The sequence below is a fragment of the Mobula hypostoma genome, chromosome 12 (genome assembly GCF_963921235.1).
Source record: "Mobula hypostoma chromosome 12, sMobHyp1.1, whole genome shotgun sequence".
NCBI classification, from domain to species: Eukaryota; Metazoa; Chordata; class Chondrichthyes; order Myliobatiformes; family Myliobatidae; genus Mobula; species Mobula hypostoma.
The window spans coordinates 13,687,287-13,713,681 of record NC_086108.1 but is presented as its reverse complement, the minus strand read 5'-3'; the positions used below and the strand labels follow the sequence as shown (position 1 = coordinate 13,713,681).

The following is a 26,395-nucleotide window of genomic DNA, read 5'->3' as shown; positions in this document are numbered from 1 at the left end:
GCTTGGTGTTACGTAATGAATATCAGTTGAGACTGGTTATATAAAAACAAACAAACATTTATTAAACACGGATAAACGATAAAAAAACAAACGAAAACCTTAACTGGAAGTTAACTGTTATGCAGCCGTTCAACAAATAGTCACTCGGCACTGGTTCTTAAACGTTAAATGCGAAAACAGTTCTTAAAGCGGTAACGTCAGATATAGTTCTTAAAATGGTAAATTCGAAAGTCCAACAGATTTATACGTTCAATTGGGAGAGACTTCTCTGGAGAAGGATTTCTTCATAGATGCGACTTTCCTGCTGGTTCTGTCCACAGGATTCACCATGCCGAAAATAAACAGTTTAATACAACTGACCTTAAATTCTTCTAGAAAGCAAATCCTGCATGAACTCCTTGCTCTTTTAGCAAGAGTTATCGTCGATGCAGGTCACTACTCCTTTAACAAAGACTCAATAAGGTCGATCCTTTGTTAAACTGCCAAACGACACCGACTCCTCTCAATCCTTCGGGTCCTGTACTTTGATAAAGTCTTCACTCTCCCTTCTACTGCTGGAATAAGGTACATCAGTACACCTAGCCAAAAATTTCCAGTCCAGTAATATTGTACTTTGCAACAGAACGTAACAACCATTTTAAAAACGAAACTGCGTCATAAAAACAAATACGCAACCAAATCAGAGACGCAGTACTTTCTAGCTGGAAATCTAAAAACTAAAAACTTACTGCGTCATCTGGGGTCTTCCCTTATATACCCGTGGTGCACATGTCATCACGTGACCTCACATCGGCAGGAAAATTACATCAGGTGACCTCCAAAAGACCATTACATCATTCTCACAAAAAAAATCACAGATCTCCTTGAGGTATGTAACACCTCCTTCCAAAAAAATTTGGTATCTTAAAGAACAAATTTTTAACAATTTATACAAAAAAAAGAGAAAAAAATACAAAGGTATAAAATTTACAACATACACAATATATACAGTCTCACCTTTCAACACTTTACAAACTAATATACAGTAGGAGTGTTACAAATGTTAAAATACCACTCCATAAAAAACAAATTTTCATTGTACATTTAACATCTAGATAAACAATCAGCGATCACATTATCTTTACCCTTAATATGAGTGATCAAAATATTGTACTCCTGTAAAATTAAACTCCAATTTAATAATCTTCTATTTTTGTTTTTCATCTTACTCAAAAACACTAACGGATTGTAATCGGTATAAACTGTGAATGGTTTATGAGTAGTACCAACATACACTTCAAAAGGTTGTAAAGCTAAAACAAGAGATAACAATTCTTTTTCTATTGTTAAATAATCTCTTTGATGGGCATTAAATTTCTTAGAAAAATAAGCTACCGGACAATCAACTTCATCACCATCATCTCTTTGAGTAACACTGCTCCTGCAGCTTCATCACTAGCATCTACAGCTAATGAAGATGGTTTTTCAAAGTCAGGAGATTTAAGTACAGGTTGACTACATATTATAGTTTTCAATTTACCAAATGCCTCCTGACAAGACTCTGTCCAAACAAACTTTTTAGTTTTCTTCAAGAGATTAGTTAATGGAAGAGCAATGTTCGCAAAATCCTTACAAAATTTTCTGTAATATCCTACCACACCCAAGAATCTTCTGAGAGTTTTTCTACCAGTTGGAGTGGGTACTTCTAAAATTGCCTGAACTTTTGCTTGAACAGGTGCTAATTTTCCCTGACCCACAATATAACCAAGGTAAGTCACTGTGGCATGACCAAATTCACTTTTAGCTAAGTTAATAGTTAAGTTAGCTTTTGAAAGTCTCTCAAATAGTTTCTCCACCGCAGTAATATGCGCTTTCCACGTATTATTTCCTGTAACTAAATCATCAATATAGGCATCTGTATCTTTTAATCCGTGAATCACACTATTAATCATCCTCTGAAAAGTACCTGGTGCATTCTTCATCCCAAATGAAAGAACATTATATTTATATAACCCAGATGGGGTTACAAATGCTGAAATGGAATCTGTCAATGGAACACACCAATAACCTTCTAACAAATCAATTTTTGTAAGGAATTTGGCCTGTCCAACTTTATCCACACAATCATCTACCCTAGGCATTGGCTATGCATCGGTCTTTGTCACAGCATTCACCTTTCTGTAATCCGTACAAAATCTAATACCATGGTCTGGCTTAGGCACCATAACACACGGTGAACTCCAATTCGAATTAGAATGTCTAATAACATCATTCTCTAACATACACTTAATTTCTTGTTCAGCAAGTTCACATTTTTCCCTGTTCATTTGATAGGGATGTTGTTTCATGGGTTTTGCATCTACATCATGCGTAGCTACGGTGGTTCTTCTAGGGACGTCTGGAAATAAATCTCTATATTTAAAAATTAACTGTTTCATCTGCTCTCTCTGCTCTGGCTGTAAATGAACTAATTTTTCATCAATATCTTCTAGAATTTTTGAATTTGGTAACCTGGTTGAAATAATGTTGGGTCTAAACTGAGTTTCAGATGAATCCTCCATTAAGTTTTTATCAAGATCAGACTCATTATTAATCACAACAGTCATAGTAGCAGCTTCTCTTTCATAATACGGTTTTATCATATTTGCTGTGTTGTCTTTCTCCGATCTGGGGTGTTTACCACGTAATCTACATCATTTCCTTTAGATTTAATCTCAAAAGGACCATGAAATTTGACTTGTAATGGGTTCGTTTGCACTGGGAAAAGAACCAATACCTTATCTCCAGGTTTAAATGACCTTATCCTACCTTCCTTATCATACCAAGTCTTCATCTTCTCTTGAGCTAACTTTAAAATTTCCTTGGCCAAGCTACAAGCTCTATACAATCTTTCTTTAAAATCTAAAACATAATCCAGCAAATTAGTGTGTACTTCTTTATTAATCCACTGTTCATTCAACAAGGCCAAAGGTCCTCGAACTCTATGCTCAGACACAAGTTCGAAAGGACTAAAACCTAACGATTCCTGTACTGCCTCTCGTACTGCAAAAAGTAGTAAATGTATACGTTCATCCCAGTCCTTTTCATTTTCCACACATTATGTCCTAATCATAGTTTTTAGTGCAGAATGAAATCTCTCCAAGGCTCCTTGTGATTCTGGATGATAGGCTGATGAAATAATCTGTTTTGCTCCCAGTTTATAAACTATCTGCTGAAACAACCCAGACATAAAATTACTACCTTGATCTGATTGTATTTCCTTAGGCAACCCAAAATAAGTAAAGAATTTTATAAGAGCCTTTGTCACAGTTTTGGCTGTTATATTCCTAAGAGGTACTGCCTCTGGAAACCTAGACGCTGTGCACATAATGGTTAATAAATATTGATGTCTAGTTTTAGATTTTGGCAAAGGACCTACACAGTCTACAATGATTTTTGAGAACGGCTCACTGAATACTGGAATTGGTTGCAGTAGGGCCACTGGAGTAACCTGATTAGGTTCACCCACAATTTGACACGTATGACACGTTCTACAAAATGTCGCCACATCTTGTCTTAAACTAGGCCAATAAAAATGTTTAGAAACTTTGTTCATAGTTTTCTTTACACCTAAATGACCACCCAAAGGAATGCTATGAGCCATAGTTAAAATCTCATTTCGGTAAATTTTAGGAACTACTACCTGATGATTAACTTCCCATTCCTCACTAGCAGGAATTGTAGGCGATCTCCACTTTCTCATTAATACCCCATTTTCAAAATAATATCCTCCTGGTACTTTTTCAATTTCACTATCTCGAAGAGCTTGTTCTTTCAATTTAACTATCTCAGGATCTCTACCCTGCTCTGCTATCATCTCCTTCCGAGATAAAGACAAATCTTTCTGGTCAGATTTACCACCAAAATCCTGATCAAACAGTGTAGGTAAGAAAGTTTCTGATACATCCTCAAAATTTGAATCTTGATTTGAACAATCATGGGTAACAACCTCAACCTGTATATCAGTATTTTTAGCCATAGCTCTTGTTACAGCACAGGAAGAATCTGTGTTAGAATCCCTCTGTGGTTCCTCAGAATTTGAAATTATTGTCAAATGCACTTCAGGAAAAACTTGTCCACCTGCTAAATCACTCCCTAACAAAAGAGAAACATCATTCACAGGTAAACTGGATTGTAGTCCTACTTTAACAACCCCTATAACTAATCCTGACCTTAAATTTACTCTATGTAAATGTACTGGCATAAGGGCACTCCCAACTCCTCTTATATAATTTACCTCAGCAATGTCAGATTCATCACTAAACTAGCGCACTGTCTAATATTAGTGATTGAGAAGCTCCAGTATCTCTAAGTATCCTTATTGGTACTGAATTGGATCCTTCTTTCAAGGATGCAAATCCTTCTGTTATAAAATTTCATCTCCCCTCTTAACTTGGTCAGACTCTGACACATCTTCATTAATATTTTCTGAACCCTGTGGCTTTACAGGTTTTTCAATATGCTGCACACAAGCATCTGGGGCCACTTCTTTCTCTTTCCTTTTCAATCGAAAGCAATTAGCTACTACATGTCCAGGTTTCTTACAATAATTACAATTAATACCAAAATGTCTTTCCTTCACATGTCTCCCTTCATCCTTACTTTTCTCACTAACTTCAGGTCTAATTTCTGGTTTACCTTGACTCTTTGTGCTATTTTTCCTTTTAAAAGTTTTACCTGGAGAAAATTTATTCTTATGAATTAAATATACTCATCAGCTAATTTAGCAACCTCCTGCAATGTAGCAGTGTCCCGTTCATTTAAGTATGTTCTCACTTCAACAGTAATGCTTCTTTTAAATTCCTCCTGCAAAATCAACTCTTTTAATTTATTATACCCCCCATTCACATTTTTAGAGGAAACCCATCTCTCAAAACAGACTTCTCATAGACAAATTCCACATAAGTTTTTTCCACAGATTTCTTCAAATTTCTGAATCTTTCTCTATATGCTTCCGGAACCATCTCATATGCCTTTAAAATATGCTGCTTAACAATATCATAATCCAGTGCTTGATCAGCATTTAAAGCTGTATAAACTTGTTGTGCCTTGCCTTTAATTACACTTTGTAACATCACTGGCCATTGCTCTTTCGGCCACTTTAAACTTAGAGCAACAGTTTCGAAATGCTGGAAATATTTGTCCACTTCAGCTTCATTAAATGGAGGAGCCAAAATAACCACACGACTAGCAATAAACTGTTTCGTAGAACCAGAAGACTGATTCCTGGACTTTAATTTCTGCATCTCTAGCTCAAATTTCCTCTGGTTTTCAGCTTCTCTTTCTTCAAATTCCCTTATTTTATTAGCCTCTCTTTCAGCCATTTCTGCTTTAAATCTTTCAAACTTTAACTGTTCAAGATGTAACTGCATTTCCAGATTACTCATTGGAATCCTATCTAACACCTCTTCATCAAACAGTTTCAAAGTTATATAATGCTCAGCGATTTTTCTTTGTATGAAAGCCTTGGTGGAATTCTTTGTAATTCCTTTAATATCCAACCTCCCAGCAATCTTCAATACCTCAGGTTTTCTCGCATTCTCTAAAGACCCCGCGTCAGGCGTGTCCATAAACCTATCAATAGTCATTGTTGCCGAATACCACTCATACACCAATCAAACAAAAAAAAACTAGTAGTTTCCTTTTCCAAATAAAAATGGCAATTACCAGCACTTAAACTCAAAATCGGAACATCTCCCGCGAGCCCCCACAGATTATGTTACGTAACTGGCAACAATGAATATCAATCGAGACAGTTTATATAAAAACAACCAAACATTTATTAAACACGGATAAACGATAAAAAAACAAACAAAAACCTTAACTGGAAGTTAACCGTTATGCAGCCGTTCAACAAATAGTCACTCGGCCCTGGTTCTTAAAACGTTAAATGTGAAAACAGTTCTTAAAGTGGTAAAGTCAGATATGGTTCTTAAAATGGTAAATTCGAAAGTCCAACAAACTTATACGTTCAGTTGGGAGAGACTTCTCTGGAGAAGGATTTCTTCATAGAAGCGACTTTCCTGCTGGTTCTGTCCACAGGATTCACCATGCCGAAAATAAACAGTTTAATACAACTGACTGTAAATTCTTCTAGAGAGCAAATCCCGCATGAACTCCTTGCTCTTTTGGCAAGAGTTATCGTTGATGCAGGTCACTACTCCTTCAACAAAGACTCAATAAGGTCGATCCTTTGTTAAACTGCCGAACGATACCGACTCCTCTCAATCCTTCGGATCCTGTACTTTGATAAAGTCTTCACTCTCTCTTCTACTGCTGGAATAAGGTACATCAGCACATCTAGCCAAAAATTTCCAGTCCAGTAATATTGTACCTTGCAACAGAACGTACAACCGTTTTAAAAATGAAACTGCGTCATAAAAACAAATACGCAACAGAAACAGAGACACAGTACGTTCTAGCTGGAAATCTAAAAACTAAAAACTAACTGTGTCATCTGGGGTCTTCCCTTATATACCCGTGGTGCACATGTCATCACATGACCTCACATCGGCGGGAAAATTACATCAGGTGACCTCCAAAAGACCATTACATCATTCTCACAAAAAAACACGGATCTCCTTGAGGCATGTAACACCTCCCTCCAAAAAAAAATTTGGTCTCTTAAAGAAGAAAATTTTAACAACTTATACAAAAAAAAAGAAAAAATCTCCTTGAGGCATGTAACATTGGGAATCCTTGTGCAGACCAACCTAAAGGTTAACTTGCAGGTAGAGTTAGTGGTGAGGAAGGCAAATGCAATTTTAGCAATCATCTCAAGAGGTCTAGCATATAAGAACAGGGATGTGATGCTGAGGCTTTATAAGGCCTCACCTTAAGTATTCTTCTGTTGGGCCTAGGATAGACCTTCTGAGAAGCTGACACTCAGCTTGAAGCTGCTCACCCTTACCATTGCTAACTCCTCAATGAACACTGTTGTGTTCTTCACACTTAAGTATTGTGAACAGTTTTGGGCTCCTCATCTAAGAAAAGATGCGCTGGCATTGGGGAGGGTCCAGAGGAGATTCACAAGGACGATTCCGAGAATGGTTATCATATGAGGAACATTTGATAGCTCTGGGTCTGTACTCGATGAAGAATAAGGGGGGATCTCATTGAAACCTTTCTAATGTTGAAAGGCCTAGACAGAGTAGATGTGGAAAGGATGTTTCTCATGGTGGGAGAGTCTAGGACAAGAGGGCACTGCCTCAGGATAGAGGGGCGTCCATTCAAAACAAAAATGCTGAGCAATTTCTTTAGCCAGAGGGTGGTGAATTTGTGGAATTTATTACCAGAGACAGCTGTGGAGGCCCAGTCGTTGGGTGTATTTAAGGCAGAGTTTGATAGGTTCTTGATTGGTTATGGCATCAAAGGTTATGGGGAGAAGGCTGGGGAGTGGGGCTGAGGAGGGGTAAAGAAGCATTAGCCATGATTGAATGGCCCAAATCTGCTCCCATGTCTTATGTCACCAATAACTAGAAAATACGTACAGATGTACTGGGGAGGGTATTCTGATTTATTGTATCACTGTCAAGTATGGAAGCTGCTACATAATAAGAAAAAAAGCTTCAGGGGGTTTCATCTAGCTTTACCTTGGGCATTCGCCTCCCTCCATCAAGGACACCTTCAAAGGGCGGTGCCTCAAAACGGAAGCATCCATTTTTAGCGACCCCCATCTGCCAAGTTATGCCCTCTTATTACTATCATCAAGAAGGAAGTACAGTACACGACTCCGAAGACGCGCACACAATGTTTTAGGAACAGCTTCTCTCTTTCCGCCATTAGATCTCTGAATGATCTACGAACGCTACCTCATTTTGCTCTCTTTTTGCACTATGTATTGATCATTTTATGTATTGCACCGCTACCGCAAAACCACACATTTCACGACGTACGTCAGTGATAATAAGCCTGATTCTAATAGATGCTCGCTTGTAAGTGGCAAAGATGAGGCAGAATCATTGGCAACGGCATCGCTCGAAGTGACTCGACGTCCACATCTCGTTCTCCCGAGGTGAGTTATTAAGGCCGAGAGGACACCAGAAAAGCCAGAGGTGCTAAGATCCTACTGTCCTGCACGGACAGCGCCTCCGCCCTCACCCCAGAAGATTCAGTAAGAGCTCCTGCTCTTTCCATTTTTTTGTGGTTATTGGAAATAGTCGTACCTCTGCAGCAAATCTGGGGGCACAGACCTAACCCCCACCTACATTTATCTTGCCCCGCCCATATAACGCTGCATTCTTCGCCCAGTTCTCGTTCTACACTGGCCAGGACCGCTCCTGGTAAGTCCTGCCCACAGCAGGCACCACCGAGCCCATACATTCCCTCCCACCTCCATCTCCTGCCCTTCCTGCTTCACCACTTCCGGACATGGACTACGACTCCCAGGATGCCGTGCACTCACCTTCCGGCGGTTGGCGGTGTTGTGCTGTGCCGAGCGCGGACATGGCGAGTAACCGCCACAGCTCGAGCCCACAGCCCGGGACCGGTACTGGGCCTGGCTCGGTGGGCGGCGCCTCTGCTCCCGGCTCGGCCCCCGCCCCGGGCAGCAGCCGCGGGCCCGGCAAGACGCCTGCTTCTGGCAGCAAGAAGCGGCCGCTCCTCAATGGCCTAGTGAACTCGTACGAGGACAAGAACAGCGACTTCGTGTGGTGAGGCGTGGAGGGCATGGGGATGGGGACTAATTGGGGAGAGAGGGAGGGGGAGGAGTGGGGGGCGAGTGTGAGGAGACAAGACTCCTCTCCGGCACTGGGCGACTCGAGCCTGGCTTGTTGCCCCGGCCCTTGGCATTAGACTTCGGGTTGCGGTATCAGCCCCACACCTACTTACGGGCCGCATGAGACTCCCCGGCTTGGGAGTCAGCCTCACCCCGCAGCGACGACTAAGGGGAAGGAGGAAGATCCGAGCCGGTATGTAAGAGCAGCTCCGTCTCTTGTCTGCCCACGCCTCGGACACTAAGGGTTGTCTGCTGGCGGCTTAGCGGAGCATCCCCGGCCTCACTGTGGATCATGTTTGGTAATCACTGTCTAGTTCCCGGTGCAGTGGATGAGCAGGAAGAGGGTTTGTGTTGACCAGACACCTGGGCAAGTTTGGACAGCAAATGCTGCTGAGGAGATGCAGTGATCAAGACTTTTGTTTGGTGAAGGTATGAACGGAAACATACCTGAGAGGGCGGTGGTTGCACAGACTGTCACATTTCTAAATGTATATGGATCAACGTGAAGAGCCATTGGGCCTGTTACTATGTTACAGAGTCATCGAGCAGTACATTATGAATGTAGAGACCTCGGCCCTTTGGGTCCATGGTCACGAGTCCCACCCACCTCGTCCAAATTTCCTGTTTTGGTCCATACTCCTCCCTGCCTCTCCCTTCATGTATTAGTCCAACTCGTTCTTAAATGATACTTCCTGTGGCAGCTCATTCCATATATCACATATTGCCTTTTAAATGTTTCCCCTCTCACCCTCAATCTATTTCCTTTAGTTTTCAACTCCTCCAGCCTGGGGAAAAGATTGTTACCATGAACCTCTTTTAAGCCCTTCATAGCTTTAAACATTTCTATAAGTTTGTCCCTCATTCTCTACGCACCAAAGAAGAAAGACCTAGCCTGGCCAGCCTCTCCCTATTACTCAGGCTGTGGAGTCCTGGGACATCCTTGTAAATTTTTCTGTACTTTCTAGTTTAACCCCATCTTTCCTATAACAACATGACAAAATTCTGTGCAAAATTCTATAAATTATATAACTGCAAAATAATGTCCCAACTTTTATATTCACTGCCCTTGCTGATGAAAGCCAGCATGCTGAATATTTTTTTTTTAACATTATCTGTGATGCTTTCCATTAGTCAAACTTGCTGATCAAGCCCCGTGGCTTTGCAATCAAATAATTTATATAAAGAGTCATCAATTCACCATTCTAATCATTTTTATATGCAAGGAATACCTATCACTCTGGCAAGTCACCAGTGTCCATTCCATGTAACAACTTTCAACCACCACCCTAAGCTTCCAGTCTCAAAGTTAATTTTCATAGTGCCTAGCTAACTCCAGCTGGATTCCATGGGATCTAACCTTCCAGAGCAGCCTACTGTGCAGGGCCTTGAAGGCTTTGCCAAACTTCAAATGATATTAGTTTATTATTGTCACATATACCATTACCAACTCTCGTTGACATTGAGGTGGTTGTCATGAAGCGGTTTCTCCTTCCTGTACGTAAACTCACTGTTATTTGAGATGTGTTCCACTATAGTATTATTACCTGCAAACTTACAGATGGAGTTAGAGCAGAATGTGGCTGCACACTCATATCAGTGGGAGTAGAGTAGGGGTGTGAGGACTTAATCTTGTGTAGCACCAGTGTTTAGAATAATTGTGACAAGGTGTTGCTGCTTACCTTTACTGACTGTAGACTGTTCTTTAGAAAATCAAGCATCCATTTGCAGAACGCAAACACGAGGAAATCTGCAGATGGTGGAATTTCAAGCAACACACATAAAAGTTGCTGGTGAACGCAGCAGGCCAGGCAGCATCTCTAGGAAGAGGTACAGTCGACGTTTTGGACCGAGACCCTTCGTCAGGACTAACTGAAAGAAGTAACAATGTGAAAGAAGGACTAACTACTTTCAGTTAGTCCTGATGAAGGGACTCGGCCCAAAACGTCGACTGTACCTCTTCCTAGAGATGCTGCCTGGCCTGCTGCGTTCACCAGCAACTTTTATGTGTGTTGCATCCATTTGCAGAAGCAGACATTAACTTCCTGAGTCAGAGGTTTGGTGAGTTTACTCGTGATAGACAGCATGCACTGTTCTGCCCTCATATTTCTTTTTTTTCATTCTTTTAAAAGTTCTAAAAGGTGTATCAAGCAAGACTTCCGTGCACAACGCCTTTGCTAACTCCTAATCATACTTTGTCTATATGCTGGTTGATTCTGTCCCTCACCACTACTGATATTAGACTAATTGCCTTTTAGTTATTTGGCTTGTCATGCTGTCGTTCTTAATGTCATTACTCCAAGAAGGAAGGAAAACAAAAGACAGGAAATTATAGGCCAGTTAGCCTGGCTTCGGTGATTGGCAAGATGTTTGAATCCATTATTAAGGATGAAGTCTCAGGGTACTTGGAGGTGCATGATAGATGAGGCTGACGTCAGCATGGGAAAATCTTGTTTGTCAATCTGTTGGAAATCTTTGAGGAAATTACAGACAGAATAGACAAAGGAGACTCGGTGGATGTTGTTTACTTGGATTTTTAAAAGGCCTTGAACAATATGCCATGCATGAGGCTGTTAAAATAAGAGCCCAACTTTACAGGAAAGATGCTAGCACAGACAGAGGATTGGCTGACTGGCAAAAGGCAGAATGTGAACAAAGGGGCCTCTCTGGTTGCTTGCTGGTATCTGGTGATCCATAGGGCTTAGTGTTGTGCCCACTACTTTTCTCTCGGTGGCCACTTTATTGTGGCCTCCAGATGCTCCAGTTTCTTCTTGCATTCTAAATCTGTATGGATTAGTGGGTTAATTGTCGCATGGGTGTAATTGGGCAATGCAGGGTTGTTGAGTCAGAAGCGCCTGTTACCGTGCTGAATCTTTCAATGAATAAAATAGTTTGAAATATCCCAACGAGTTGGTTGATTGGGTGGCCTTGCCTTTTGTTAGAAATATTATCCTGTAATGTGCTTTACCTTGTTTACTGAATCCCTGTTTTCTTTGTTTTAGTCAATAACCCATTATTGATCAATAAAAAGATGTACAATCAGTGGCTACTTTATTAGGTACACTTGTACACCTTATTAATGTAAATATCTAATCAGCCAGTCAAGTGGCAGCAACTCAATGTGTAAAAGCATGCATGCATGGTCAAGAGATTCATTTGTTGCTCAGACCAAGTATTACAATGGGGAAGAAATAAGATCTAAGTGACTTTGACTGTGGAATGATTGTTGGTGCCAGATGGGGTGGTTCGAGTGTCTCAGAAACTGCCTGATTTCATGTACAACAGTATCCAGAGTTTACAGAGAATAGTGCAAAGAACAAAACATCCAGTGATTGTCAGTTCTTTGGGTGAAAATGCCTGATATCTAAGGAAGGATGTGCTGGCATTGGAGAGGGTCCAGAGGAGGTTTATGAGAATGATCGTTGAATGAAAGGTTCATGTATGTGGAATGTTTAATTGCTCTGGGCATGTACTTGAGTTCAGAATTGGGGGTGTGGAGTGCGGTGAAAATCTTATTGAAGCCTACCCAATATTGAGAGGCCATGACAGAGTGGACATAGAGATGAAACATAGAAAACATACAGCACAATACAGGCCCTTCGGCCCACAAAGCTGTACTGAATATGTCCCTAGTTTAGAACTACCTGGGCTTTACCCATAGCCCTCTATTTTTCAAAGGTCCATGTAGCCATCCAGGAGTCTCTTAAAAGACCCTTTTGTTTCTGCCTCCGCCACTGCCCCAGGCAGCCCATTCCACGCCCTCACCACTCTCTGCATTTTTAAAAAAAACTTACCCCGATATCTTTAAACTTCCTGTACTGGGAGAGGTTAGGACCAGAAAGCACATCCGCACAATAGAATGATGACCATTTAGAAAAGAGGTGAGAAGGGGTTTCTGTTGTCTGAATGTGGTGAATCTGTGGAATTCATTATCACAAATGGCTGTGGAGGCTAAGTCATTTGGTATAGTTAAAGTGCAGGTTAGTTGTTTCTCTTACCTGAGCAACCATGATTTCCTCCTCAGTAAACACAGAAATATTCATTAAAAATTGTACACATCTCCTACAGCTTGAGACATAGGCAGCCCTACTAGGGGATCTCCTCTCTCCCTAGCAACCATTTTACTCATAATATAGCTAAGGTTCTTTCAGGATTTTTCTTAACCTCACTTGCCAGATTTCACTCTTAGCGTAGTCTTAATCTTTTTATAGTCATCAGGGGATTCATTCGTTCTTAACCTCCTAAATCCAATGTATGCTTCCTTTTTCTTGTCCAGCGCCTCAATATCTCTCATAAACCAGCATTCCTGATGTTTGCTAGATTTATCCTTCATCCTAACAGGAACATCCTACCCTGGACTCGGATATCTCACTCTTAAAAGGTTGCTCTTTGTTCCTATCCCCTCTATTGGGTTCCCCAAAGCGAGATCTATTAGTTCCTGCCTAGTTCCCTTAAAATTGGGATCCTAACCCGTAGATCTATCTGCAGGATAGTGTTCAGAGATTTATTACTGCAACCACAAGTCTTGATATGATTTCTTGAACCTCAGCTTTAGCTCAGTCATTTTGTAGTGAGATTAGTCCTATTTCCATCCTTCCTGTTAATTCTTCATTATAAGTGTTTGGGAATGGATTTATTACCTAATCTGGCATTTGGATTGAGAGAAGATGCTTTAATCTCTAACATGTCTTTATGCAGCTCACCCAGGTGGACACAATAAATTTGAAGATGATCAAGTGTTTTTCTTTCTCTTCCACCTCTGGCTCGGAAATGGGAAAAGGTCGCGATGGCCATTGTTGCACTTAAAACTTGGACAGGAATATAGAAAACAGTGGATTTGATTTTGATAAGATTCATGCAATTTCTTTGAAGATGATTTCATTAAATTTTGTGAATAATTCTGACAAATAAGTAATGTCATGCCTAAAAATCTTCAATTGATTGTAAAATGAAGCATTTCAGTCTTCAAAGTTTATTTTCACTGTTTCAGAAAGCGCATAAAAGCATCACAGGCATTTTCCTTTTGAGAGCCATCTGACTTCTGTATGCAACAGCAAGAGTTCAAACAGTTCATCATTCTCAACACAAAACTTTTGAAATAATCGAATTCAGAGCATGGACTTGATTTTGTTTATCGCAGTGATAACAGTATTTAATTATTTGTGCAGCCGATCACTTAGATATTTTTCAGAAAGATGTTGTGAATTGCATAGTGAATAATAAATATGTTGTGTACAGATTTTTTTCAAGAAAATAATCACCCCATCCCGTCTTGTCATTGATGGTACCTCATCCGTTGCATAAGCAACAATGTTGGTGAACAGATTGTTGTTCTCTTTGGGGAAAAATTGTTCAGCATCTTGAAATATTGACTTCTCTTTCTGACCTGTTTCTCGTCCCTTTGCAAATAAAAACTCTTGAACCATACTTTTATCATTTATGAAGCGAATATAACCAAGAAGAAAGATTCATTGCCTAACAAATTTGACTCATCCAACTGCAGAGCAAATTCTGTTGTCCTAAGTATGTTGCACAATGTGTCTTCCACATTCTCAGATATTTCATTTACTTGTCTTTGAACAGAGCTATTGCTGAGCGGAATCGCTTTAATTATTTGGTCCGGTGATTTATGCAAAACTGTACTCAGAACCTCCCTTACTGTTGACAGAATCAGTTCTTCTCCATGTATGGCTTTCCAGATTTAGTAATAAACAGTGAGATGTTGTATGAAGCCCGCAAACCATCACTGTTTTGTTGTTAAGTGCTGGCAAACATCTTTTGAAGTGTTTGCTGTTTCTGTAAGTTTTCACAAAGTGGCTGAAAATAAGACAGGATCTTGTTTGCTTTATCTGAGTAATGTTCAATGAGCCTGGGCGGTTTCATTGCCTCATTTGAAAGCATTTTCACACAACAGGCGCATTTTGCATGTTAATTGCTTGGTGCTGGTATAAATTCATATTTCAGATACTGCATACTCTACTGTCTACACTTCTATTTCATTTGGTCTGCTTTTGCCTTTTTCATTATGGATCAGTGACTACAGTCAATTGCATTTTATTTAATTCCAACCTGAAGTATTGCGATTAATAAAGGGGAAAGTTAAGATGTCATCATAAATCAGGCAAAACATGATTGGGGTGGCAATATTGCCCACTTGGAAAACCACTGCTCTATATTTTGACTCAAGAAACTTCCCTGGACACATTAACAAATTCCACCCAATTTGGGCCCTTGACACCCTGACTAGTCAATACTGCAGAAATTGAAATCTCTGATTAATAAAAATTGTTTTATTCTTACATTGCTGAGCAATATCTTTGTGCATCTGCTCCTCAATTCCCACTGGCAATTCTACACTGGAGTAACCTTTTGTTTCTAACTTCTATGCTTATGACTTCACTGGGCGATTCCATAAGAATGTCATTTCTAAGCAGTGCAGTTATGTCCTCCCTTATCAAAAGGGACACCACTTCTTCACTTGCCTGTACCTCTGTCATGCCTGTAGCATCTGTCTCCTGGATTATTGAGCTGCCAAATCTGCCCTTGTCTCGGGTACATTTCTGTTATGGCTATAACATGCCAGTCCTCAGCTGATCAACTCTCCGGTTTTTAAGCCTTGCGTGCTCTGCAACATGAACAAAGTAGCAAGTACTAATGACCAACTTGCACAAGGAAAAGCCATCTTCAACAGGAGTACAAGCAGTACAACTTCACTCAGAGCACTAACCTTTTCCCCCTTGCATAATATCTACAAGCAACACACATCAAAGTTGCTGGTGAACGCAGCAGGCCAGGCAGCATCTATAGGAAGAGGTGCAGTCGATGTTTCAGGCCGAGACCCTTCGTCAGGACTAACTGAAGGAAGAGTGAGTAAGGGATTTTATTAACTCCTTCCATGTAGCATTAGCAAATTTTTCTGCATGGATCAAGTGCAACTTGTCCCTCTGCCCTAGAAGAGATCCCAGTTATTCAAGAACCTGAATCCCTGTCCCAGCTTCTCAGCTAAAATTCATTTGGCCTATCCTTCTGTATCTGACCTCACAAGCACATGGTACTGGGAGTAATCTGGAGATCACCAACCTCAAGGTCCTGCTACTTAACTTCTGACTGAATTCCCTATAGTCATTCTGTATGATCATCCCTGCTCTGCCTATCTTGTTTGTAATGTGCGATAACCTCTAGCTGTTTGCTTTCCCTCTCAAGAAAGTTCTGCAGCTGCCATTACATTAGTCCTGATGAAGGGCGTTGGCCCTTTTAGGATGGATAGTTGGTCTTTTTCCCAGGGTGGAAGTGTTGAATATTGGAGGACTTGCTTGTAATGTGGGAGGGAGAAATTTTAAAGGGAGGTGTGCGAGGCAAGTTCTTAATTTACAGAGAGTGGTAGGTGCCAGGAACACACTGCTGTAAGATTGGCTAGGCATGACCTACCACACATAAAAGTCATGTTGAGTATCCTAATGAGGTCCTGTCTATCCAAATATCCTCTCCCATAGAATACCTTCTAATAATTTACCCACAACTGACATCAGGCTCCTTTGCCTATAATTTTCTGGCTTATTCTTGGAGCCTTTTTTGAACGACAGAACATTTGTAAACTTCCACTCTTTGGCACTTCACACATGGCTAAGGATGTTTTAAATATTTCTGTCAGAGTCCCTGCAGTTTCTGCACTGGCCTCCTGCAAGGTTTAAGGGGACACCTTGAAAAGCACAAAAAATTTTTGTAGAGGTGGCATGGTTGTGTAGTGATTAGCACAATGCTTTACAGTACCAGCAACCTAGATTCAATTCCTGCTGCTACCTGTAAGGAGGTTGTACATTCTCCCCGTGACCGTGTGGGTTTCCTTTGGGTGCTCTGGTTTCCTCCCAGAGTCCAAAGATGTACCAGTTGGTAGGTTAATTGGTCATTGTAAATTAACCTGTGATTAGGCTTGGATTAAATCAAGGATTGATGGGTGGCGTGGCTTGAAGGGCCTATTTCAGCTGTATCTCAGTAAATAAATAAAAATAAATTTATCCACCCTAATTTGTCTCAAGACAGCAAGCTTCCTCTTCTGTAATCCAGATACGGTCCATGACCTTTACTATTTTGCAACAATTGTACAGACTCCATGTCTATCTCCTGAGTAAATACAGACACGCAAAGCAAAATTAAGATCTCCTCCATCTTTCATTTGATCCCTCAAACCAAAGTTCCCTAGCTGTTAGCCTTTTTTTAATTCTACCAGGATCAGACAAACTCTTCACTGTTAATATTTCACTTTTGAAGGCCTCCCACATCATGCAACTTAGGAGTAACTGCCTTCCTGTAACTCTTGTCAATAAACCTCTCTCTCTTGAATGATCTGTAGATCATCCAGCTCCAGTTCCCTAATGCAGTTTGTAAGGAGCTGCGGCTGGATGCACTCTTTCAGGTACACTCATCAGGGATACTAGGTTCAAGAGGACCATACCACCTAACTATGCAATAATAGAAAAAAGAAAGAGAACTAAACAGAAACTTCGCTTTAGCCCCCTTCTCTTTGCTAAAGCCATAGCTCCCCTCTCTTAACCCTGTCTGATTTCCTTAAGTGCACTCCTGCAAAAAACATTTGGGGAATCACTTGTTCTTGATGGCCTAAACCTGATATATGCCTCCTTTTCCTGATTGGAGCCACATAGTATCTTTTTCCATCCAGCCTGCTCTTCTGTCTGACAGGAACATTACTTCACCTGGACTCCTGTTATCACACTTTTAAAAGCATTCCACTCACTAGTCATCTCTATCTGCAGACTGTCTCACCCATTTGACCTCTGCAGGATCCAACTCTCAAAACTGGTCCTGCTAGTTTAGGACCTTAACTTGTGGAGCAGTTCTGTCTTTCATTTAAATTTCTCCCTTCTCACTTTAACCCTGTGCCCTCAACATCTAGAGTCCACGACCTTGGGAGAAGATATTCTGACTGTCCTATCTATTCCCATAATTATTTTATAAACTTCTGCAAGGTCATCCTCCACTTCCTTTATTCCAGTGGGAGTTTTCCTTATACCTGCAGTTGGGGGAATTCTTCATCATTCTCACTGTTTCTGTTGCATCTTTCCTAGTGTGTGGTGAGTAGAACTGTGCACATTGCTCTTTAATACAGGTTTCCCCTGCCATTTGAAGGTAGAGTGTTCCTATGAAACGGTTCGTAAGCCGGAATGTCAAAAAGTGAAGAAGCAATTACCATTTATTTATATGGAAAATATTTGTGAGCGTTCGCAGACCCAAAAATAACCTACCAAATCATGCCAAATTACATATAAAACCTAAAATAACAGTAACATATAGTAAAAGCAGGAATGATATGATAAATATACGGCCTATATAAATTAGAAATACTTCTCTACAACGATTGCCTGCACAGTTCTCCGTAGCGAAAATCTCACACAAGCGCTCTTGGCAGAAACACGGCGCAAGCGCCGTTGGCAGAAAATCTCACGCAAGCGCTCTCGGCAGAAACACTCTCTCCAGTAACCTTTAAGCTATGAAGCTGCCAAATCATACTAAATAACACATAAAATACACAGCCTATATAAAGTAGAAATAATGTATGTACAGTGTAATATCAGTTACGAGAATCTGGAAGACAGCGCCGAGCATGCTGATGATGGTGTGTTAGGCTGAGTCGTCAGAGGTTGGGGTGGTGCAGTGGCCCCGACCCTCCGGGCTGCCGACCGATACCGATCCGCGAAGCACGCAGGGGTACAGCAGTGGCCGGGACGCACCCAGCACATCTTTAAGAAAAAAAGCTGAAATAATCAAGTTAATTAATTAGGTGCTGCCCAGCATGTAAATGTCGGCCCAGATCAGAGGCGACACAATTGGCATTCACAATTTTTGGCTTTTTTCTTAAAGACATGCTGGGTGCCTCCTGGCTACCGCTGCATTCTCCGCGAATTGGTATCCGTCCGCGGCCCGGGGGTTGGGACCACTGGGGTGGTGGGACACTGGGGTGTCATCTCATTGTCGATCAGGGCAGGTTGGTCATCTTCTATGTCTGTCTGCCTCGATGTCAAAGGTCAAGGTTCGTCGTCTGCTGTGGCTGATGTGGAAGGCTTGAAAAACAACAGTATGCTTGACTGCTAGCCTCGCGCATTTTTCAATCATACAGTTCTTTGTAAACCATCTTGCAAATATGCCCTAAACCGATGTACCTTTTCAAAATTAAAGTCGTACTTTATCATTGCAGCGAAAATCTCAGGCATTTGCTTCACGTTCAGTTCCTGGAGGACTTCACTTTCGGTCCGTTTGCTACTGCATTCTATTTCAATTGTTATCCTTTCCTCTTCCAATTGCATCAGCTCTTCATCTATCAGTTCTTTGTCATGGGATGCCAAAACCTCTTCAACATCATCTTCGTCAACTTCCACAAGCCAAACTCACTTTGTCCTCACTTGGTTCACCACGATCGAAACGCTTAATTATGTCTAGTGTAACACCGTTAGGAGCTCTTTCAGGCTTTTCTGATACCTTAGAACTCATCTTGCAAACGGCTGCTCACAGCCACGTGTTTAAGCTACCTTTTTTCACCCGCTGCTTTTTTCGTAACAGTGAGGTTTCATAAAGAGAACGTTCAAAAAGCGGGGGACACCTGTACTTAAATAATAATAGGCATCCGTTAGTCTCATGAGACCATGGATTTACGCCTTGGAAGGTTTCCGGGGCGCAGGCCTGGGCAAGATTGTATGGAAGATCAGCAGTTGCCCATGCTGCAAATCTCCCCTCTCCACGCCACCGATGTTGTCCAAGGGAAGGGCATTAGGACCCATACAGCTTGGCACTGGTGTCGTTACTCAAGGTTAAGTGCCTTGCTCAAGGACGCACACGCTGCCTCAGCCAAGGCTCAAACTAGCGACCTTCAAATCACTAGACGAATGCCTTAACCACTTGGCCATGCGCCAACACAATTAAATAATGGGCTTTTATTTAAGGTGTTTCATGCCTGGCATTTTCATAAACTAGTTTTGATGAAGGGGAATGCTGTTTTTTTTTGAATTTTTAAAGTGGTGTTAACTTTTTTCTGTTGACCTGTAGTATTGGGCATTTTTCTTGAGGCACTGCACCTTTGTCCAACTATGACTTTCTCTGGTATTTTGCACAGGACTCCTGTTGTGTGTGTTAGATGTAGAATGTGTTGAGTTGAAGTGAGGGATCTCATTTGATGATCCTTTGTGTTATGCTCCAGTGTTTTGATGTTTTAGAAGAGATGGGGCGATATAAAGGGGAAGAGTTGCATTATTCGTGAGGGGCAACATCAGAGCTGCACTCTTGGGGGAAGAAATGATGGGGCTCATTGAATACATGGGTAGAATTCAAATAATAAAGTTAATAGGATTTTACTATTGACCCCAAAATAGTCATAGGGACACTGAAGGACCGATATGCAAGCAGATTATGTAGAGGAGCAAAAATATTTGTGGATAACTTCAACTTCTACAATGTTGACTGGAACTCTTCAGTGGAGAAAGTTTGGATAGGGCAGAACTTGTTAAACATGTCCAAGAGAGTTTCTTGAAGCAGTATGTGGCTAGTCCATCTCAAGAAGAGGCTGTACTGGGGAATGTTCTTGGCCAGGTGACTGACCCCTCAGTTGGTGAACACTTGGGAAATAGTGATCACAGCTTAAGCTTTAAGGTAGCTGCAAATAAGGAGAAGAATGAACCTTGCAGAAAAGTATTAAATTGGGAGGCAGCAAATTAGGATAACATTAACCAGGACCCAGGGAGAGTTAATTGGGCAGAGTTGTTTTTGAGCAAATCTGCAACTGATGTGAGGTTGTTCAAAAACCGCTGCACAGAGTTCAGAATAGTTTGTTCCAGTAAGAAGGAAGGGCACGAGTGGCAAGGTACGGGAACCTTGGATGATAAGAAAGTTTGTTAATTAAGTTCATAAGAAGGAAGAATATGTATGGCTTATGCATCTGGAATGAAGCAGGATGCTTGAGCACTATAAAGGAGCCAGAAGGGAACTCAAGAGAGCTAGAAGGGGTCACGAAAAGTCCTTGGCAAGTAGGATTACATTACATCCCAAGGCATTCTACGGATACATCAAGATCAAGAGGTTAGGACCAGTCAAGGATAAAGGAGTAACATGCTTAGAGGTGAAGGATATGAATGAAATCCTAAATTAGTACTTTACATTTTAGGTTACCGAGAAGGATGTAGCAAATAGTGAGACCATAATGGAGCATGCTAAGATGCTAGGGCATTTTGAGATTAGGTAGGAAGTGGTAACATGAAGTTCTTAAGGCTTGATGGGATATACCCCAGGGAAATGAGAGAGGTAAGAAATGAAATTGCTGGATCCTTGACCAAGATCATTGCATCTTCATAAGTCACAGGTGTGTAGAGGACTGTTGGGTAGCTCGTTGTTCCTGTATTCAAGAAGAGAAACAGGGATAATCCTGGTAATTGTAGACTAGTGAATTTCACATCACTGGCAGGGAAGTTATTTGAGAGGATTCTTAGGAGTAGGACTTGTGAACATTTGGAGAAGAATCGGAATCGGGTCTATTATCACTGGCATACTGTATATAATATTGTTTTGTGGCAGCAGTACAGCGCAAGACATAAAGATTATTATGTTACAAGAAATGGTAAATAGTAATTAAAATAAATAATAAATATGTGCCCTCCATGTTGATACAATCGCGATGAAAGCTCGCCAGTGGCTTTACTTCATTAGCAGTTTCGGAGAGCTCTGTGCCTGTGTACTTAGTGGAAGAATTGGAGGATTTCATTGAAACCCATTGAATACTGAAAGTCCTACATTAGCAAATGTGGAGAGATTATTTCCAATAGTGGGAGTGTAGGATCAGAGGGCATGGTCCCAAAATACAAGGACACCCCTTTCGATTTCTTTAGCCAGAGGATGGTGAATCTGTGGAATTCATTGCCATGGACAGCTGTGGAGGTCAAGTCATTGGGTATATTGAAAGCAGAAATTAATAGGTTCTTGATTAGTAAGAGTGTCAAAGATTATTGGGAGAAGCAAGAGAAAGGGGTTGAAAGGGATAATAAATCAGCCATGATGGAATGGTGGAGCAGAATCGATTGGCTGAATGGCCTCATTCTGCTCCTATGTCTTATGGTCTATTTAGTGTATCACCAAAGATTCTAGCAAATTTCTGCAAGTGTACTGTGGAGAGCATTCTGACTGGTTGCGTTACCATCTGATATGGAGGTGGCAATACATAGGCTCAGAAAAAGCTGCAGAAAGTTGCAAACTCAGACAGCTCCATCATGGGCACTAGCCTTCCAGCATCGAGGACATCTTCCAAAGGCGGTACCTCAGAAAAGTGGCATCCATTGTTATAGTGAGTGAAGAAGCCTGAAGACTCAAACTCAGTGTTTTAGGAACAGCTTCTTGCCTCTGCCATCAGTCTCTTGAATGGTCCGTGGATACTATCTTGCTATCCCTCTACCACACTATTTATTTTTATTATAACTTGCAGCAATTTGTTATGCCTGTAATGTCCTACTACCACAAAACAGCAAATTTCATGAGTTATGTCAGTGACAACAAACCTGAATCTGATGGTGCAAAAGAGGAATAGCGAGGTAATGATCATAAATGATTCATAAATCTGATGGTGGAGGAGAAGAAGCTGTTCCTAAAATCTTCTCAGTGGGTCTTCAAGCTTCTGTACCTCTTCCTGAATGATAGTAATGAGAAGAAGGCATGTTCCAATTGGTGAGGGTCCTTAATGATGAATGCTGCCTTCTTGAGGCATCGTCTTTTGAAGTTATCCTTGATGCTGGGCAGATTGTGCCTGTGATGGAACTGGCTGAGTCTACAATCCTCTCCAGCTTCTTTTGGTCCTACACATTGGAACCTCCATACCAGACTGTGATGCAGCCAGTTACAATACTCTCCACTGAACATCTGTAGAAATCTTCTTGAGTCTTTGCTGAGACCAAATCTCCTCAACCTGCTAATGAAGTATAGCTGCTGGCTTGCCTTCATGATTGCATCAATCTGTTGGGCCCACAATATGTCCTCTGACATGTTGATGCCTAGGAACTTGAAGCTGCACACTTTTGTCCACTATTGACCCCTTATTGTGGCCTGGTATTTGTTCTCTCAAGTTCCTCTTCCTGAAGGCCACAATCAATTTCGTGGTCTTTCTTTTACTAAGTTTTGTTAAGTTCCTTTTTGCGACACCATTCATTCAGCCGATTTGTCTCATCTTGTTCCATCTGAGATTCTGCGTACAACAGTGTGTAATCGGCAAACTTATAGGTTGTGCTTGAACTATGCCTAGCCATGCAGTTAAGAGTGTAGAGAGCTCAACAGTGGGCTGTACATGCATCCTTGAGATGTACCTGTTTGATTGAGCAAGGAGATGTTATCAATATCTATTTAGGAATAGTCAGCAAGGCTTTGTGCAGGGAGTCCTTTTTGTCTAAAGTGAATGAGTTGTTTGAGGAAGTGTTGAAGGTGATTGAAGGCTGAGCAGTGGATGTTATAGACCTGAATTTTGGTTAAGCATTTTCAACAAGGTCTTGCTTAGTAGGCTCATCCAGAAACAGTGTAACTGAAATTGTCTTGCCTGTAGAAGATAGAGTGCAAGACCTCTATCTTCTGTGCAGAATATATTGACACACAACCACATTTTCATCTAAATAGTTCTTATTCTGGATTGAGGTCTTTGACTGGTAGTGCTCCAGAGTGATTGGTACTGGGGCCACTGTTTTTCATATTTAAATGATTTAGACGAAAATGTGGTTATGTGTCAGTACATTGCAGATGACAAAGATGATGTTGTGAATAGTGTATAGAGCTCCAAAGGACAGTCACAGTTATGAGTGGAGAAGTGGCATTTACAGTTTAATCAGGTCAAGTGTCGGGTGCTGCACTTTGGTCAAGTGTAAGGAGATGACACAATTAATGTAACTCACACTGTTAGTGGTAAGATCTTAACGGGGTTGATGCACTAGAGATATTGAGGTCCAGATATATGATTCCCTGAAAGTGGTCACAAACCTGATAAGGGGTAAAGAAGGCAAATGTCATGATTGCCTTCATTGGTTGAGATGTTGAGTATGAGAGTCAGCTAGTTATGTACAGCTTTATAAACGTGGTCAGGCCACATTTAGAGTATTGTGTTCAGTTCTGCTTGCCTCATTATAAGGACGTGGAGGCGATGAACAGCATGCTGAGGTGGTTTACCAGGATATTGACGTCTTAAGAGCGAACATGAAGAAATGTAACATCAACATCAACAATTGGGAAACCAATGCCAAGGACAGGAAACTCTGGCAAGCTATCATCCGAGAAGGAACAGCAACTTTCGAAGCCAACAGATGTGCAGAATTAGAAGAAAAGAGAAGAAAATGGCAAGAGAGGCAGCAACAACCAAAGCTCGATCTGCCATCTGGAACTACCTGTCCTGAATGCGGAAGAACTTTCAAAGCCAAGATTGGATTCATAAGCCACTTGAGAGCATCATCCTCAACCTTGAGGGATAGCCACGACGACGACTAGGATATTACCTGGTTTGGAGGATGTGCTGTGAGGTGAGGTTGGGCAAGCTGTGACTATTTTCTGTAGAGTAGCAGAGAATGAGGGGAGATTTGATTAAAGTTTATAAAGATAATGAGAAGTGCAGAGAGCCAGTGTCTTTTCTTCCCAGGATTGAAACAGCAAGTATTAGAGGGCATGTCATTGAGTCATAGAACACTGCAGCACAGAAGCAAGCCCTTTGACCCATTCAGTCCATGCTGAACTATTAATCTGCCTAGTCCCATTGATCTGTTCTTGGATTATAGCCCTCCATACCCCTCCCATCTGTGTACCTACCCAAATTTAAGAGAAATGTTGAATCAAGCCTGCATCCATCACATCTGCTGGCAGCTCATTCCACACTCTCATCACCCTCTTGAGTGGAGGAGATCTCCTTCATGTTCACCTTAAACATTTCACCTTTCACCCTTAACCCATGACCTCTAGTTGTCTTTCCCAACCTCAGTGGAAAAAGCCTGCTTGCATTTACCCTATCAATCTACCTCATAATTTTGCATACCTCTATCAAATCTCTCCTCATTCTGCTATGATCTAGGAAATAAAGTCTTCTTCAACTCATCCCTATAGTTTGGGTCCTCAAGTGCTTGAACATCCTTATAAATTTTGTCTGTACTCTTTTCAACTTTATTGACATCTCTTCCATAGGTAGGTGACCAAAACTCCAAATTAGGCCTTGCCAATGTCTTATACAACTTCAACTTCCATATACTACTAAAACTCTCATGCTCTGTCTGTCTGTTTGTGACCTCCAATTAGCGCAAACGGTGCATTACAGCGGCACTTTTTTTGGCTAAATCGAATTAAAATGCGCTAACTTACAGAATGCAGGCAATGTTCAGAGTTATATATTCGTATAAAATTGCTCATTCGCCAAAATAAACAGGCTCCCTTTTAACCTGAGACCCGATCGGCCATCATGGAAATCGAGACACGACAGCCCAATGCGTGCGCACGGCCAGTTTCAGCAGCGACACCTACTGGAGCAAAAGGGCAGGGCAGCTCTATTTCGCGGGGTCACATTCTGCTAATCCCCACCATCAGCATGTGCAGGATTGGGACAGATCTAACTGCCACCCATCAATAAGGGACAATTAAATCTTATTGTAATGACGTACTTTGAGACACCCATAAGACCCTTTGCTGCAGTCAAAGGACAGCGGTGACTATATCACGTCCATTTAGGAGAGTGCCAACCACATCATCAAGAATAATCAGCATCCTTTGGTGTTACTGCATCGTATCTTCTATCCAGCATTAGGGTAAAAAAAATGGTCAGCCTAATTCTCTTGCGTGGAACGGGAAGGGGTCATTGTGGTCAAGAGATGACGCCAAACGTCATCGGGAAGCTGCAAGGAGAGGGAGAGAACAAGAATCGGATGAGGCCAGGGCTGCCCGACTCCAGAATGAAAGAGTCAGGACAAATAAAGATGAGAGAAGAAGAGACAGAGGAGGAGAGGCATGTACGTCTCCAGGATCAGAGACAAACAACAAACAGCAGAAGAGATGAAGAGACGGGGGATGAAAGGGCTGCATGTCTCCAGAATGACAACGGGAGTTACAAGGGTGGTGGATAAACAAGAAATAATTCCATCAAAAGTGTCCTTCGTTAAATGAGGAGCAGCTATATTTGCTATGCTAAGCGTCGTTCTTCTCTAATAAACTGAGGTTTTCTACTTCAGTTTCCAAAGCAAAGCGATACCAATAGCATTTGGGAAAATTTAATGTTCATTCTGGTCACATCAGACTGCACTAACCTTCTCTCAAAGGGTGCCCCAACACCCAACAACCTAACACCTGCACTCAATTCTTTATGATCCTATGTGGCACCACTTTCAAGGAATTATAGATCTGTATTTACAGATCCCTCTGTTTTACTGCACTCCTCAGGGCACTGTCATTCACCATGTGAATCCTACCCAAAGTGCAACACCTCACTCTTGTCTCTTTTAAATTCTGTCTGCCATTTTTCAGTCCATTTCCCCAGCTGTTCCAGATGCTGTGCAACCTTTGATAGTCTTCCTCACTGTCCATTACACCCCCCAATCTTGGTATCATCTGCAAATTTTCTGATCCAGTTTACCATGTTATCATCCAGATTGTTGATGTAGATGACAGTAA

General features: G+C 41.4%; 1 protein-coding gene across 2 annotated transcripts in view; it reads left to right on the top strand.

The window, feature by feature from the left end:
* The first annotated feature begins 8,423 nt into the window (after positions 1–8,423).
* The window catches only part of cop1 (COP1 E3 ubiquitin ligase), a 159,611-nt gene continuing 141,639 nt past the window's right edge, over positions 8,424–26,395 (top strand). For both annotated transcript variants that reach the window (XM_063063631.1, XM_063063630.1), the window contains exon 1: positions 8,424–8,669. In XM_063063631.1, the coding sequence (XP_062919701.1) occupies positions 8,464–8,669 (206 nt within the window). In that variant the 5' untranslated portion in view covers positions 8,424–8,463. The remainder of the gene's footprint in view (positions 8,670–26,395) is intronic.